At 34.8% G+C, this 16,604-nt stretch overlaps 1 protein-coding gene across 1 annotated transcript in view; it reads left to right on the top strand.

The window, feature by feature from the left end:
• Vdup1 (arrestin family protein Vdup1) overlaps positions 1–3,963 on the top strand; it is a 34,583-nt gene extending 30,620 nt beyond the window's left edge. Inside the window, exons 4-7 of the mRNA XM_090406446.1 lie at positions 961–1,171; positions 1,691–1,873; positions 3,427–3,612; positions 3,713–3,963. Of these exons, the coding sequence (XP_090262572.1) occupies positions 961–1,171; positions 1,691–1,873; positions 3,427–3,612; positions 3,713–3,886 (754 nt within the window). The 3' untranslated portion in view covers positions 3,887–3,963. The remainder of the gene's footprint in view (positions 1–960; positions 1,172–1,690; positions 1,874–3,426; positions 3,613–3,712) is intronic.
• The last annotated feature ends 12,641 nt before the right edge of the window (positions 3,964–16,604 follow it).

Here is a 16,604-nt window from a genome sequence, read left to right as displayed (position 1 = left end):
AAACCATCGCTAGTGATTTGGTGTTGAAATAGCCTCGTCACCTTGCGTTGTATCTCGTTCCCAACGTACACTCAATTAAATTCTCTTCTGAATTAAGTAGTTTGCTCAATGGTTTAAACTGACCGAACAATTAAGAATTTGGCAAATATTTCGTAAGGAATACAAATAAAAAAAAAAAGTAATTTGTTATTTCTGATTGCTAATATTTTACAAATCTTAAAAGATTTTTTTTTTATTATACTAAGTTCTTATAGCCGAACAAAACAAAAAAATTGCCGGAAAAATTTTTTGGGGAGAAAAAAAAAAAAAAAAAAAAAACAGAAACCCGTGATCGGAAAATGCGAGTTGAAGAATGTTTCCAGTCACGACATACTTGGATATTCCGTCTTGTTTTAACCTTGCCAATAAAGGAACTCCCCCCCCCCCATGACGATTCAGAATAATTGTTTATCTCTATGTACGGATGTCACCCGTAACGTATACAAGCGAAAGCAATGGAAGATATCAAGAAAAATTCCAGAAATAGGTGGATGCTAGGAATTAATCTCAAACTTCCTTTATGGGTTTAATCAGTCGTCGGCCCTGGGAAAAAGTTCATTTTATTATGTGAATAGTGGAGTTGTTAATAGAGGTGACCCTGAGGAGAGTAATGTCCGGATATGAAACCATAGAATTTTGCGGATTTTTTTTTTTCAGGCAGTGCATATAATTTAAATATGACTTTATTATTATTCAAAATATCAAACATTTCCTGACTGTTTACCTTTTGATGTGCAACTAATTTCAACAGCAAGGTAGTAATATGACATCGTTAGTATTAGCAATAACTAACACCATGGACTGTTTGTAATGATTTTGATTACTAATTCTATGAAGAGCCAAAGGCTTCAATTCGGCTATGAAACAATATGGGATGATTTTGATTTTATTTTCAGGTTCGGATAGGACGACATCTGAAAGGGTGATCATCCTTTCTCCAGGAGTGCATTCCTTTCCATTCAAATTAGGTCTTCCACTAGGATTACCGTCAACTTTTTTAGGAAAACATGGCTGGGTGCAGTACTACTGTAAAACGGCCCTCAAAGAGCCCTCAGGTCTGACTCATAAGAATCAGCAGGTGTTCATTGTGATGAATCCCATAGATTTGAGCCTGGAACCTCCTTTGCTGATGGTAAGTAACTTATCCCATATTTTAATTATTTCGATTCTTGGTGAATTAACAGCAATCTTTGGAAAGGAGAAGGATCTTGTCTATAAGAAAATATCTTAATTGTGCATTTCGATTGAAATTAGCAATTAATTTAAAATTCTGTCAAGCTGGTTTTAAACGTTGAAATGCACCCTTTCAAATATCTTTTTGAAAACGTGATAAACATTTTCCTATTAATTTACTTTATCGTGTAAATTTTGTTAACAAGTAATTAGGAAACTAGTTCAAAAGAAACAACACGATAAGGAAGATAACTTGGAGAAAAAAAAAGTTTTCGCTAATTAGTACCATTTTTGTGTTTACAGCTTGTCCTCATTGTGCCCCTGGGAATAACACATTCTTGATAAATTCAGATAAACTCTGCATTAATATTAATTAGAAATTTGTGTATTATCAATAGCGGAGGATTGCGCACTGTGGCTAAACTTCCGTCACACACTGAGAGAGATTAAATCGACTTTTATATTCTTTTTCTTGCAGCAACCATTTCATTGTGAAGTAGAGGAGTCATTAGGAATGCCTTGCGTCACAGCAGGACCTGTAATCTGTCGAGTGCGATTGGACAGGGGAGGTTACGTTCCAGGAGAGAGCATCTGTATATATGCCAACATAGACAACAATAGCAGAGTTACCATTAAAAGGACCAGAGCTATCTTAACAGAGGTGATTAAGATTCATACTTGATCAAAGATAATAGAATGTTTGTCATTTATTAGTTACGTGATGTATTATCAACGTCACTTAGTGTCGCGTTGATAATACATCAAAGGTTTCACTGTTACCGATAAGCATACAAGGCTATTGAAGTAATATTTGTTACTGGGAAATGAGGTCCACCATTTTCTTCTTCGGTAATTCTGTCTCTTGATATTAAATCAACTTTGCTATCAACAGGGCTTTGAGTTTGAACTTCTCACATGACTATTTGTGTCTTTTAGTTAGTAGATGACCAATTTAGCACCATTTTAAGTGAAAGACGAGAAACACACACACATAGTGGTGCACTCATGATTTAATCTTGGGGGGTGGGGCGATTTGAGAATACACACTACGCATCGCATACGACCTGTGACTGAGCATCTGCAATGATCGCCAATTCATTAGTATAGAAATAGAAAACACGACAACATAAATTAAAAAAAAAGAATTTTAATTAGGAAAAGATTTTTAGAAAATTTTCTAGTGTTTTTGATTTTGGGGGGGACAGGTCCCTTCCCCCCCTCTGGGTGCACCACTGCGCACACACACGACTCGCTGCTAATATACTAATTATTCAGTGCCAAAGACCTGGTTAAACTGCAGTTTCTGTTAGTTTTCTTACTCCATCTTTTCTAAGAGCTGGTTCAGTATGGCACTATGGAAATATATTTCACATTTCATTGGTTCTTGATTAGGATTTGACCGATCGGCTGACTTGCTGCTACTGTTAAGCAGTGCATATTACAGGCAACTTGTAACGACAGTGGTTACTATTAATAATGTTATCACATCAATTCTATTTAGCTCCCTCTGTCTTCGCTCTCATTGTACTGATTAAGAAACATGGTTCTTTATCCTTTCCTAAATACTTTATTTCCTTATCCTGGTAGTTTGGGGCATCGTTTATTGCTACACTAAACTCCATTTTAACAGTTGCTGTTGAGGATATCGCTTTGTGAGAAGAACAAAGATCATATAAATGTTTACATAAAAGCTCATTATCAAAGTCCCTTTTCCCCACCTTGAACTCTGTAAACTTTGTGTAAACATGTATACAAACTAAACTTTGTATTGTCTTAAGCTTTTCACTAACCATTGAAAGGTTCTTTAGCTGTGCACTTCACAACCGCGACCGTCTCGAGGATAAGGTGGTTAGCCATATGCCTCCTAGTGTGTCCTATGTCTGTTAATGCGCGTGTTCACGGGTCCGGTTTGCCTGTTCTAGGGGACAAAAAAAACTCCTACCTCCGTATGAGATCTGTTAACTCACCTTTAGTCGAAAGAGACCAGATAAAGGTTCCCGTCATGGATGGGAATCGAACCCAGGGCTTCGTCTATATCGACTGAGTTACGGAGGCTCTACAAACTAAACTATTTGTTGACTTTAATTAGAAAATTACGATAGAAACCCATTTTACATGACTCGAGTTAATTCTAATTTTCGCAGAGACTTAAAACAGATAATTTTCTGTTTTCTCAGGCCTTGTTCTCAAGCTAGTTAAATCTTTTTCTTGCAGACAATCCAGTACACAGCAAAGAGCAAAATTGTTCAAGCAGAAACGAGGGAGCTAGCGTCCCTTCAGAAAGGTAGGATCCCAGCAGGAAGTACAGATTTTTGGAAGAATGAGCTTCTCTACATCCCTCCGCTACCTCCAACTAATCTACGAGGGTGTCATTTAATCAAGATTCAATATGACATTTATGTAAGTATAAGAATCGCAAGAGGTCCTCTTTAGCTAATCCCTAAAACAATCAGCCATTATGGCTAAACGTCTCATAATAAATTTTGTTTTTCTTTTCTAGTTCATGATAGAACCAAAGGGACCCGAGAAAAAGATCAAGCTCCAACTTCCCATCATGATGGCCACCTATCCCACCAGGAATAGCGATGGTACCTTGCAACGCCGTAAGGGAACTAGTTATCCTGCTTTGCTGCCTGTTTTCCGTCCTTGGCTGGGCGCTGGAAAAGTTAAATGAAGGTTTATTCTCTTCTGTGTGCAGATATAACGAAGACAGCCATTTTGGGCGTGAATAATTGACTTTTCCTATTTTGCATTCACGCCATCACATTCGTGTGTTGATAGATTACGTGAAAAGTCTGCTGATTAATTTATTTCTTTGAAAGAATTAGCACTACGGAAACCAAGCTTCAAAATATACCATTGTTGGATTAATTATGCATTCTTGTTCGTGCTACTGGGATAATTCATTGTTGCCTCAGGATGCGTTTTTCATTCTTGTCAAGTTAGTGCTGTTAAGAACGTGAGCCTGCCTGCATTTATTTTTTATTTTATTTTGCGCGGGGAATTAAACGTGCACGCAAAAAAAAAAAAAAAAATTCCATGGGCGACAATAAATGCTTTAAAAATAATTACTGTGTAATTAATCTAAAGACGGTTATTGCCCAGATATTTAAGTGCCTTCATCTCACGAAAAAAAATAAAATAATTAAAACTGCAAATATTTCTGTGGTGAGGCATCATCCGGTTTGAATAGGAAGCAAACAAAGACGTAAAGATGTATAGTTACTAAATACCTTTTATTGATATCAATTAGCATAAGGTTTATTTGTTGACTAGAACCAAATGAATGTTTTTTGTGAGTGTCCATTAGTATCATTAACAATCTGTTGGATGTTTATGGGAGTCAGGTACCATCAAACAAACATCATGAACAATGTTCTAGAATTGGCGAATGGTGCGAATGCTAGATTAGAATATTCTAGACTCTACATTGTTCTGATTAGTTTTCCTTCGCCATTGTTGTCCAATAATTGCGTATTTCATTAATTTTTTGGCGTAATGATAGCTGATAATTGTTATCAATGTATGTGGAGGGGCGCTTCTTTCATAAGTTTAATTCTGAAGCTTATTGTAAGTTTTCGAAAACGATTTGAATTAATCAGATGTCATGATATATATGCGGATAAATATAATTTGTTGTTCAATCTTCACTTCGTATTGAAATTGAATTTCTAAACAAAATTTCGAACAAAACAGCTAAGTGGATCGATATTGATTTCAAAGAAAAGTTATTTAGGACATTGAAACTGCATTTCTTTTTATTTTTCATTTCCAAAAAGTAACCAGGGCGTGAATAAGACTCAGTTTGCCTTTTGATTTGATTTATTGATTTCCAAAAATCAATAAATAGTTGTGCTTTTCATTGTATTTAAAATTTTCCTCACTCAACTCCTACTTAGAATATTCGATAAGTTCTTCTTTGTTCGAAGAAATTCAGAAAGTATCTACTTTGTCGCTACTGTATTAAACTATCCCTGAAAAATGATGTGTTCACTTGATAGAAATCTAGAAAAGTTTTTTTTTTTTTTTTTTATGAAAGAAAATTTTTTTTATCTTAATTGTATTACATAAAATTAATAAGTTTACTTGTCATAAGTGTATATCGATAATTATGTAATGTTTCATATCATCTAGCAGAACAAATAATGCGAATTAAGTGTATGTGAATCGGCACTCTGTGTTTTTATTGTAAGTATAGTAAATGTGGTCTTTCAGAGAGTGTAACGTCGTAAGATTAAAACTATGGCGACTAACAATTGTTACTGATAATCCTATGATGTCCATCCAGCTGTATGTGTATGCGGTAATATATTATGGTCAGTAAATAGTTGCCAAACATGTTATTGTTCTGTCTTGTCTTTTTGTTACGCATGAAATTTGTAGTCAATCAAACAATTGAAATCCAAGTAGCAGACGAGATAACAACCAGTGCAGTTAATTGTTATTGGTTACATTTTAACAGAAGGACCATTGTTGAAATTTAACTAATAAATATAAAACCAGCTATGAACATATTTGGGTTTTAGTACGTGCATATTCTGGTATAGATATAATTTTGAGGGTTTCGTGGAGTTGCCATTCTAGATGGATATTCCAGAAAGATATTAAAATGGCTTTTTTTATATAATAGAGTCGGTCGGGGACGCCTCCCCTCCATCTTCTTCCAGTAATTCTTAAGATATTACCGAAAGATATTTTGAAAACTGTGGTAAAAATGCAGCTGGTTATTTTCACATATGACAATACTTAATCAAGAACTTTGAGCTTCGACTGTAAGACTTCCGTAGAAGCTTCGACAAATATGACCTACTACCAAAGGTCTCGAAGTAGTATTTCACAAGAAACGATAGAAGAAAACGAAAATCCCATCGAGTGAAATAAATTTCGATAGCAAGAAAAGTGAAGTTAAAACACCCGAATCGAAGAAAGTACGTATTTGGCGAAGCTACCCATGAAAATGAACGAACCGACTAAAGCCTTTCTGCTGATAAGAAACAGAAGCATTGAGAAATCCCTTGCGATGCAGTTGACTTGATCGATGTGTGTTCGCAGTGATGTAGCAGTGGCAATCGATGCAGAAATATTTCTAGTGGAAAATCAAAAAAAGGATTCAAAGAGGTCACGTGTCCATGCAGACGTTGTATGGTTAAGCTCCTGCGAGGCTTAGTAGTGAACTTTGGTTAGTCTTATTTTTATACAGACGGCGTTCAAGTTCCTTCCAATAAACACGTCATATATACTGCATCACATGATCTTATCACGCACGAGTTGGATGCAGTCTGAATATGCCAATATGATGCTAAACAATGAAAGGTTGAATTTTAATTCTTAACTTACCCCTCAAAAAATATCCTATTTATGTTTCTTATTTGTTTAACAGATCAACAAACATAGCTGCCTTTCCCTTTTTAACCTCGCCTCCCGTCGACTTGAACAGAAATGGTTGAGTGGCATATTTCATTATTGGATTAAAGTCGAGGATAAAGCGCTGTTGCTTTGTTTTCCTAAAACAAATGTTTGCGAATTAGATTAGCTTTGTTCATTATGAATCTCTGGAGATTTGAAGTTCATTTCCCACCCGCATGAGTTATCGTTGTTACAATGAATTTGACGCCAACAACTCATTTCCAGATGACTTTGTTAGCAACTCATCCTCTAAGAGAATCGTGCTTGCCTTCTATATTTGAGCTCCTTATAGGAGCTCAACCTCTTACGAGAATCTTAATCGTTAAAATTAATTTTATTTTCGAACTACATGAATGAAGGGAGTGGCATATTTTTAGTCGTTCTTTATTCTTACTTTTTCTAGATCTAAATCTAGAATATACTAGCTTTTACAAGAAAATAACAAACTTTTAGAAATTCTCAAGTATTCTACCTTTTTCCAATTATCTTTGGGGTCGACCTGTTGATTTTTGGCACACATGTTGATCCTATCCGACTGCTGGTCTCGAAGATGCCTTTTTGGGGAACCGGTTTGGTATTTGCGATAGCAAAAATCCAAGTTTTATACGAAAAGAAACCAGCTTCCTCATCTATCACTTGAAGGAAATCTTCCGGTGGTTGGTCGGAGTTGCGAAAAGAATCGAACTCGGATCTTTCTATTTAATGAGAATTAACGTTCATGACTTAATTGAGAAGAATCGTGTTCGAAATTCTAATTTCTCATATTGATCAAAAGTTGATGTGTATTCAAAATGGATGAAATCACCATTTATTGGTTAAATATATCAAATATTTACAAACCACTCATTGACACAATAATTTGTACGTTTTCAGACAATGTATTGAAAGCTACACCCACAAGTCTAAACATTATGAGCATCCACCCTGTTTTCCGGCCAACTAAGCTGCACCGCACCCAATCAAGAAATGAATTGCTTCATTTTTGTTTACGTTGAAATGACCACGTAAGGAAATCTGCAGCTATTCGTATCTCTTTCTATCTATTTAAGTCATACTAATGCTATACGTTGTACAGCCTGTCGTGATTGGAAAGGAATTTGGTTTAGGCTTTTATGGATTCAATTAGTCTAGTGAATAACAACTGTGATCAAAAAATTGAGTTCGACTGCCAGACGTTCAGTAGCATGGATGCTACTGAATGTTTTTAGGTGGTAAATGAATTTCATGGCTTAGTGAGAAAACCTCCTCCCCCCCCCCAAACCTATTAAAGGACCGAAGTCACTGGAAGTTCCATGTTTGGTCTGTAGAGTTGGATTTCTGGAATGCCTAACCCTAAGGCTACCCAATGTACTAAAATGTGTTTTGGATTTCCAATATTCATGCATTGGACACACAAAAAATCATTCGTTATAATCTCATAGGAAAAAATGTTCCAATAATAATCTGCAGTCTAATTTTGTATCGAGTTTGTTATTGACCAGTTTTGTCGACACTGTTTTATTACGAGAGAGTAGCCTATTCTTCTCGAGTATTCTGTAATTGAGCAGTTACTTCTCTTAGTAGCAAACACTTTTCTTCCACGCTCTTCTGTTCTGAGCCTTCTCTTTCAAGGTTGTGTACCCGTCTCCATTCAGCATGTCATCTAGCATTGTTTTCCTTACTCTTCCTCTGGGTCTTTTTCCATCTATTTTTCCTTCGATGGCATCTCTGATGATTCCATTCCCTCTCAGAATATGTCCGATCCAGTTTCCCTTTCTTCTTTGTATCCTCTTTAACAGACTTCTTTCTTCTTCTACTCTTTGTAAGACCTCTTCATTATTTTATCTGTCCATTTTATTTTTTCCATCCTTCTCCAAATCCACATCTCAAAGCTTTCCAAAATCTTACTTTCTTCTTTCTTCGATGTCCAAGTTTCAGCTGCATAGAGGACAACACTCCACACATAACATTTTATTAGTCTTTTCTTCAGATTTCTAGTCAATTTTACCTCTGAATAAATTCCATTTTCTATTAAAGGCAACTCTTCCCATCGCTATTTTTATGTCACTGTTACATCTTCCATCACTGCTAATCACACTTCCTAGATATTAAATGTCTTTACTTGATTTCGTTTTTCCCCATTTATTCTTTTATATTTATATTTGCCTCTTTCCTTGCTATTTTCATTGCCTTTGTTTATCTTATGTTAATTTCCATTTCATAATTGATACAGGATTCTAGTAATCTGTTCAAACAGATGTTGTAGTCTTGTTTCAGTGTTTAATATTAATGCCTTGTCATCTTTGTATCTTATTGCAAATATCTGTCGACCTCCAATCTTTATTCCTTCTTCCGAATTCTCCAGTGCTTCTTTTAACATTGCTTCGGAATACATGTTGAACAAAATTGGTGACAGGGAACAGCATTGTCTTATTCCTCGTCCAATGATACTGTACCATATATGTCCCTCACCATGGCAATTGGTCCCATATATAGTGAAATAATTAGCCTTCTGTCTTTCCAATCTATACCATTACTTCCATCTTATCTCATTTTACAAAGTCAAAAGCTTTTTCAAAATCTATATAACAGATATTAACTTCTTTCACTTACTATTCTTAACAGTCCAGTCGCCTCTCTTGTTCCCCTACCCTTCCTGAAATCAAACTGATCTTCTCCAAGAAATTCTTCCACCTTAAATGCAATTCTTCGTGTTAAGATTCTCATAAGTATTTTTGATGTTTGGGAAATGAAGCTTATTGTTCTAACATCCTCGCAGTTCACTGCACTACTTTTCTTTGGTATAAATATTAAGGTCATAAAATCTTTTCGCAGTTCTCCATTCTAATAAATTAAATTTATTATTTTGGTTATTTCTTCAGTTCCTTTCTTCTGAAGTTGTTTCAGGAATTCCGCAGGTATTTCATCTATTCCTTCTGCCTTTCCACATTTTAGTTCTTTAATGGCCATTTCTACTTCTGTCTTTAAAATCTCTGGGCCTAGATCATCTTCATTTACCTTCTTTATATCTTCTAATGGCAACTCGTTTGGTCTATTTTCTTGTCATATAGATCTTCAATGTATTCCTTCCATCTCATTAGGATTTTATCTTCTTCAGTTATAATTTCTCTATTCTTATTTTCTATGCCCGAATTCCATTTCTCTTGTGATTTTCTTCTTGCTTTTTCATACAAAAGATCATACCTTCTCACTCTCTCATAATTTTCCATTTCTTCATATTGTTTTTTTAAGCCAATCTTCTCTGCTTCCCTTCTCAATCTGTCATTCAGTGTTCTATATTGTATTTCCCCTTCTGGGGTGTCTTTATTTTTCCATTTTCTTCTTTCTTCCATTAGAGAAATCATCTCATTAATTATCCAATTTTTTTTATTCTTTTAGCTCTTACATATCCAATTTCTTCTTTATTTTCTCTAACTTATTCCCATTTTTTTTTCTGGATCTTCACTTTTAACAAAACTTGTTTCCTCTAATTCTTTCTCCAATCTATTTCCAAATTCCTTGGTATTTTTTAAATTTCTCTAAGTTCCATTTTTTCCTTTTCAGTAGCCTATTATAGACTTGTAAAATTTTAATGATTTGGATCTTGCAATCTTCTCTGAATACATTCTTTTTTATTCGACAATGTTGATATCAGACCAAAAATACAATCACAGGGAGATTTATAAAAAGAAAGACAGCTACGAAGGTTCGTGTTATGCATCTCTTGCTTTGAAATTATCAACCAAAAAAAAAAAAAAAATTCTTGTCGGTTGCCTGTCAAACAGGCCGCTCTTTCTAGCTCTGAATAAAGGACGGACATTATTCTTATAACGCCCAGAGAATACTAATAGTGCATGCACGAATCAGACTACTGAACTTATTACCTGCAGATCAACAAGAAAAATTTATGAAAAAAAGGTAAATTTACATTTCAATTTGAAGACAAGTTTATTGTACATCAATAACTAAATAACTTAGAAATGTAGTAAATTAAAATTTCAAGTAACGTTTTTTAAGACATGAATTTTTTTTTTTTTTTACTTCTCTTACTTACCTGAATATATTCTTGACACTTACTCAATAACGCTCTTTCGCTATAAATATTTCAAGGTGGTAGTCACGAATTATAATTTGTTCTAGTAGCCACTCGCTATAGAATACAAATTTCAGTTTCGTTTGTAATTTTAGAAAATATCTCTCTCTCATCTGCCTGTAACTTCTGAATTAATCAGCCTCGAATACAATTCCCCCCCCCCCCCGGGAAACAGCAAGTCGTTCGCCATAAACAGATCTGATATTATATTCAGTCAACAGTGATGCAGATCTCCACGTGCTACGTATCTTCATTGAATTGCATTGCTGTTCAGACTTTACAAGTTTTGAATGCGATGTCTTGACAGTCTGCAAGCGATGAGATAACAACTTAACTGGAAGTAGAAAGAGGGTAATGCCACTTGCGTGTCATATAAAATGCCCTGACGAGAGCGGAATTATAGCCCTAGGATGCGCATTGTAAGAAGACGGTAGCATAATAATAAGCCGTATTTGATTAACCAGTTATTTTAATTTCAGTAGTTAACTTTCGTCCTATCCAAACTATTTCTATCGGTTTTTTCATTCATCTTTCGTTTGAATTTGTGAATGCATTATCAACATTTTTGTCCTCCAAACGACTTTTTGTTCAGATGAGCAAACAATTGAAAAGCATGAAGGTTTTGCTCCAGTTGTTCCTAAGGCGATAAAGCACATTCTGAGAAACCAGAGAGTCTTTCTTTGAATATTAATAATCATCTCCGATATCTCGCGGCAGGCTATAAAAGACGGGTCGTTCTCAACTGCATGAGATGCAATCAGTTCCGGGTAGAGTTGACCGACTTTAAATTATTGATTTATTTTTCTGTTGCTACTTCCAGAACAAGATGTGGTTCTTAGATGACTTTTTTTTCCCACTAAGAGAGGGAAAAAAAAAGTCAAGTTTTACTCTTTCTTATGATGATATTCAAATTATCCTGATACAGGATTTCACATTTAAAAAAAAATTGAAACGAGTAGGGTTTTTTTTTTTTTTTTTTTTTGTTCAACTTCATTCAGCTTAGAATCACTTTCATTGTATCAGGCAAAGTTTTATAGCTAAATATAATAATTACTCAAGCTTAAGACAAATTCTTATATCTAACACTTCAAATCAATGCATTTTTTTTCGTAAAAGAGAGATCGGACATCCACACTGGATTCAAATAATTGCACTGTATATAAGATAGTCTCTCTCTCTCTCTCTCTCTCTCTCTCACAATCGCAGACCTCTGTTCTCTGTCAGGTTATGCTATGGGAGGTATAGCGAGTACCAGAAAGTAGTTTTTCCCACACGAACTTGAGGATGTAATTAAGTCAAGTCTATTATTTTCTAGAATTCCTGGCTACAAGTAGCCGGTACTAGCGGTATTTGACTCCAGGGTAACCTATCATTTTTTCAGTATCTCTTTTTACATAGTCGCTTTCAATGCTGAAGGCTGTTTTATTTATCCCCCCCCCCCTTGGTCTTCTGTTTGATTTCTGCATGAAGAGGAGCGCTTTTGCTATACATTCCTGTACAGAATTTAATTTAAAAAGAAGGGGGAGGGATAATGACTTGTAACGAATATATTAGTATCTGGACGCAGCAGATTTAATTCATACTTAGTGTAGTCATAAAATGTGCCAAAAATATTTTATTCGCAAAGCATTTGTTTTTAAATTTCAATCAGAATGAATGTCAGACTTAAGAAAAATAAACCACACAAGACACTTAATTCACTTACTATTTATAGACTTACAGTTGTGGTCTACAGTTCATAAAAATATTAGCTTAATCTATTCAGATGGCCACTCACACGTGGGCCCTTATAACATCAAATATTAATATATTGGATTGGCTATTGCTGTCGCATTGCGTCGACAGTTTAAACACAGCTTTAACGACATGGTATCGATATTATGCAGGGCATAACACTGTTCAGAATACATTCGTTTATAACTAACCAGTTACGTTACTTGAATATAATTCTTAAAAACTGAAATACGGCATGACATTTTGAGCACGTTAAAGTCGTGGAATGTTTTTCGATACTACAACAGCTAAGACAACTTTCTACAGGCTTGACAAGGAACGGTTGGATACCGATTTAAGTTTATTTATTTGAACAGTCATGATCCTAATTGATTTTTCTTAAGTAATCACTCGTGAGCAAAAAAAAAAAAAAAAAAATTCTAATATCTGAGGCTAAAATATAATTCACATAAGTCACACTTAAACAATGAAAATTAATTTTAAAAGACTCGCTGATTGTTGAATGTAATGACGTCATTTTTCAATTGTTGCCATTCCATCATATTTTCATAACACACATTATCCGACACGTAATGTAGAGATATGTTTAACACACATGTGTATTCCATAAGGCTGTAATCACAAATATCAGCACCATTAAAATTTATTAAACGTGACTTTCAAAATATGTTTTTACGTTTCAAAAGACCACTAAGAAAATTATAAACTACCTCAGTTTACAAAAATGAGAATATCGTTGCACGTATATTTAAATGACAACAATACACAGTTAGTTGTGATATTTAGAAGTTTCGTAGTATATAGTCAGTACAATTTTCCAAAATAACCACCAACAATATGACTCATCCTTCTCAATAACAATTCATTATCACAGGACGGTACAATCATTCAATTAGGAATAAAATATTTAATATTCGGGATATTGGATACATTCTGATTTGACAGTTATAATACGACTGCAGCAAGGATTTAAAAATTATATAACATTACAACGTATCATGGAAATCTCAAGAAATACTGTAAGGCCCAAATACGTTTCACTGTAAATGTACAGCTTTTCATAAGTTACGTGGATTCATGATTTGGTTTTAAGATTTCCATTGCCGTATCAAGAAATCTGGTTCTTTGATATTCATGTTTCTCATATTCAGTTGATTATTTCGGTATCGAATACTCATCAATACGAAAGAAAATAATCGCTTCCATATAGATCAGAATTAAAAATAACCTTAGTCAACATGGAAATTACTTGAATATCACATTTCAGAATTCATTGCAAATCTTAACACTCAGTTCTACAACACTTTTAGATTCAACAACAAAAGTGAATTGATTTCACCAACTTCTGCAACAAACGATCACTGTTAGATCACGCGTCACTCCTAAACAATGATAGTTCAGTAGCCTATTCGATAATTTTGCTGTCAAACGATTCGGGTTTTGTTGTTATCAATGCAGAAACTGTTTCGGTTTTTAGCTTTTTTTTTTCTTTCCCAACTTTAGCGCAAAAACAAAACTCCGACGCTCTGCTAGACACAAAATTTCAATTTGTTTCGAATGTTTAAGATATTATAGCCAGAAACCAATATTCTTTATCGTGTTTGCGACATTTGTCATGACGTCACCTCGTGCCTTTAGCCAAACGTGCAACTGATCTTAATGAACGAATACGTACACTGTAATCACCACTTTTATGGCGGTACAAGCAGTGAATGGGTCTGTGATTTAGGAGCATTGTCACGAAAAGGGCAAGTCATGGGTTCCCGTGATGTGGGGAAAGCAAGAATGGTACAATGTTCTGAGTGATGACGTAATGGCAAACATATCTTGAACAAATCACAGTAACAATCAAGATCGAAATGTTATACGAGTATGGAAAGAAGGTGAATTGATTCTCTGTTAGAACAATTCTTGCATCACATAAAAACAGCTTCGCAACCACTGCAACAAAATAAGCCTTAGTTTGATTGACGTGATCCATCAACAACATAGGTACAAGCTTAGTATTATTTATAAGAGGATCGTTTTAAGTTGTACACACCGGTCGTATTCATATCAGCAAATTTCTAAGACACGTTACTCATGTAGTAGTTCTTTCAACTAAAACAGATCGAAGTCTGACGGGCTCGGCTCAGGACTACACGGGGGGGGGGGGGAAGAAAAAAATAAACGCTTACCATCTAATAATTTTCCGTAACATCAGATACTTCACGTGCAACATGTAGTCACGGACGTATGAAATGTTTTGAGTGATATTGGGCCTAAGTCAGATTCTTCCTCTGTTTCGAAGTGTCTCTAGATTGTAACAGTGGAAACTATTACATCATCATCACTTAGCCACGCATGTGCCAAACTTTTGAAATAACCCTCTTAACGTTATACTAGTTTTTGGTGGTGGCTTTATATTTCGAGTTAATCTGTGTATTCATTCCTACTAATATAAAATCCTTTTCCCTTTGGGAACTTCCTTTTGTACTTTTGCGGCCGATTTTATCAACTAAGATTTGTTCTTTCCTCTGATGTGCTTCTCCTGACGTTGCTCGATCTTTATCATTAGACAGAAAACAGAATTATTAAATGGAAATCATTATTATGAAGAACTGTGAAATTTGGGAGCTGAGCAATAACATTGTTTGATCATTTTACATTAAGGAGCCACATTGTTTAAATAATTGTTCGATATGATCCCAACCATCCACAAAAAAAAAGAAAGATTAGCAATTTAAAGACGAGCAAAAACTGTTTTTGACTTTAACTATATAAGTCAGGTGGTGTCAGATATGTCAGTTTAGAATTTAACTCTATCGACAGTCAACTCTTCCAATAGACTTTGTAATACTTAACACTTAAAGTATCTTGAACTATCAATGGCATTCACATCACAACAGAACGAAGACAATATTGGATGTGGTCATAATCTTTGCCCAATCTCAAGTGGAGAACGAAGATAATACAAACAACAGTAGCACAGTGCGAAATATGAGCTCTTGTCAACCTCTTTGAACTATTACTTTGAATAATACGGAGAGAGATTATAAAGCTACCTCTACACTTTATGAACAGCAACAGGCCACGTGCTAGGATATCATGATATTCCAAAGGCTAGTCAATTGTTAGGTTCAGTTGGTGCAAATAGGAGAACTGGGAAAGGAAAACCGGTATTTGTTTCTGAATTTACCCCATTTAACAGTTTCCAGACCTTTCACCAAAATGTCAACAATGAAAACGTGTCAATCCGAATAATACTGTAGAACGTGGATGTAATAAGCAGACGACGAGTTGAATCAGTAGATTACTAAACAATTGAACACTTGCAACAATGTAAGCATTGTTGTTCAGAAGAGAAAACAAATTGTTTTTATAAAACGACTCGCAGAATAACAAAGACTGTTAGGAACATGGAAGGTCAAGAGGTAAGACTATTTTAGGGAAAACGTCTTGATTTCATATTATCAAGATGGACATTGAGTCTTATATTTATAGGAGGAAGAAGAGAGAAAATACAAGTACGTAGCAGAATAAATCAGTATGAAGATCACAAGTGAGTGAAGGGGAGAGAGAGAGAGATATACTGACATGGAAAAATTGCCAAAAACTAACTAAACTCGAGAAACTTTAAATAGTTCTCTCTTAACTGTTTTTATGGGTCCGAAATAGGCGGAAGTTTTAATTTTTTTTTTTTTTTCACCATAGTATATCAACGTTTTATTGACGCAATACTTACGCCTGTTTTATCAGCTACTTCGGGATTCATGCAATTATAACAACAGCATTGAACTGAATATATACCTTGTAACACATGCTTTGGCCAACGTATTTTTCAGCTTAAATTCATTGCTTTTTTTCCTGCTGATAAAATGTATGAAATTTAGAGATAACACGCATCTATTTATGTATATTTTGTCACAGATGGATGAGTTTATATCCGGTTTAACTCACGAAAGAGTTAGACTTTCCGTTATCCTTAAGCAGTCTACTTTTCTAAATGGAAACTGATTTAATAATAGCATGTATCTGTGACGTCATATCCGATTCGTTTTAGCTGTCTGGTCTGAAACAATGGGAATATTGCATTGTTGAATAGTGCGGAATAGCGTTAGTTCTTAGCTCTATTTTGCTGGTTACAAGGATAGTGTGGTTGTGCAATTGAGTGATTATTCCTCTTCAAGGATATAAATAA

Source organism: Typopeltis vanoorti, chromosome 16, assembly GCF_054136105.1.
Source record: "Typopeltis vanoorti isolate ZY-2024b chromosome 16, IOZ_Tvanoo_1.0, whole genome shotgun sequence".
NCBI classification, from domain to species: domain Eukaryota; kingdom Metazoa; phylum Arthropoda; class Arachnida; order Uropygi; family Thelyphonidae; genus Typopeltis; species Typopeltis vanoorti.
The sequence above is the reverse complement of the archived record's forward strand: the minus strand, read 5'-3'. Positions and strand labels throughout refer to the sequence as shown.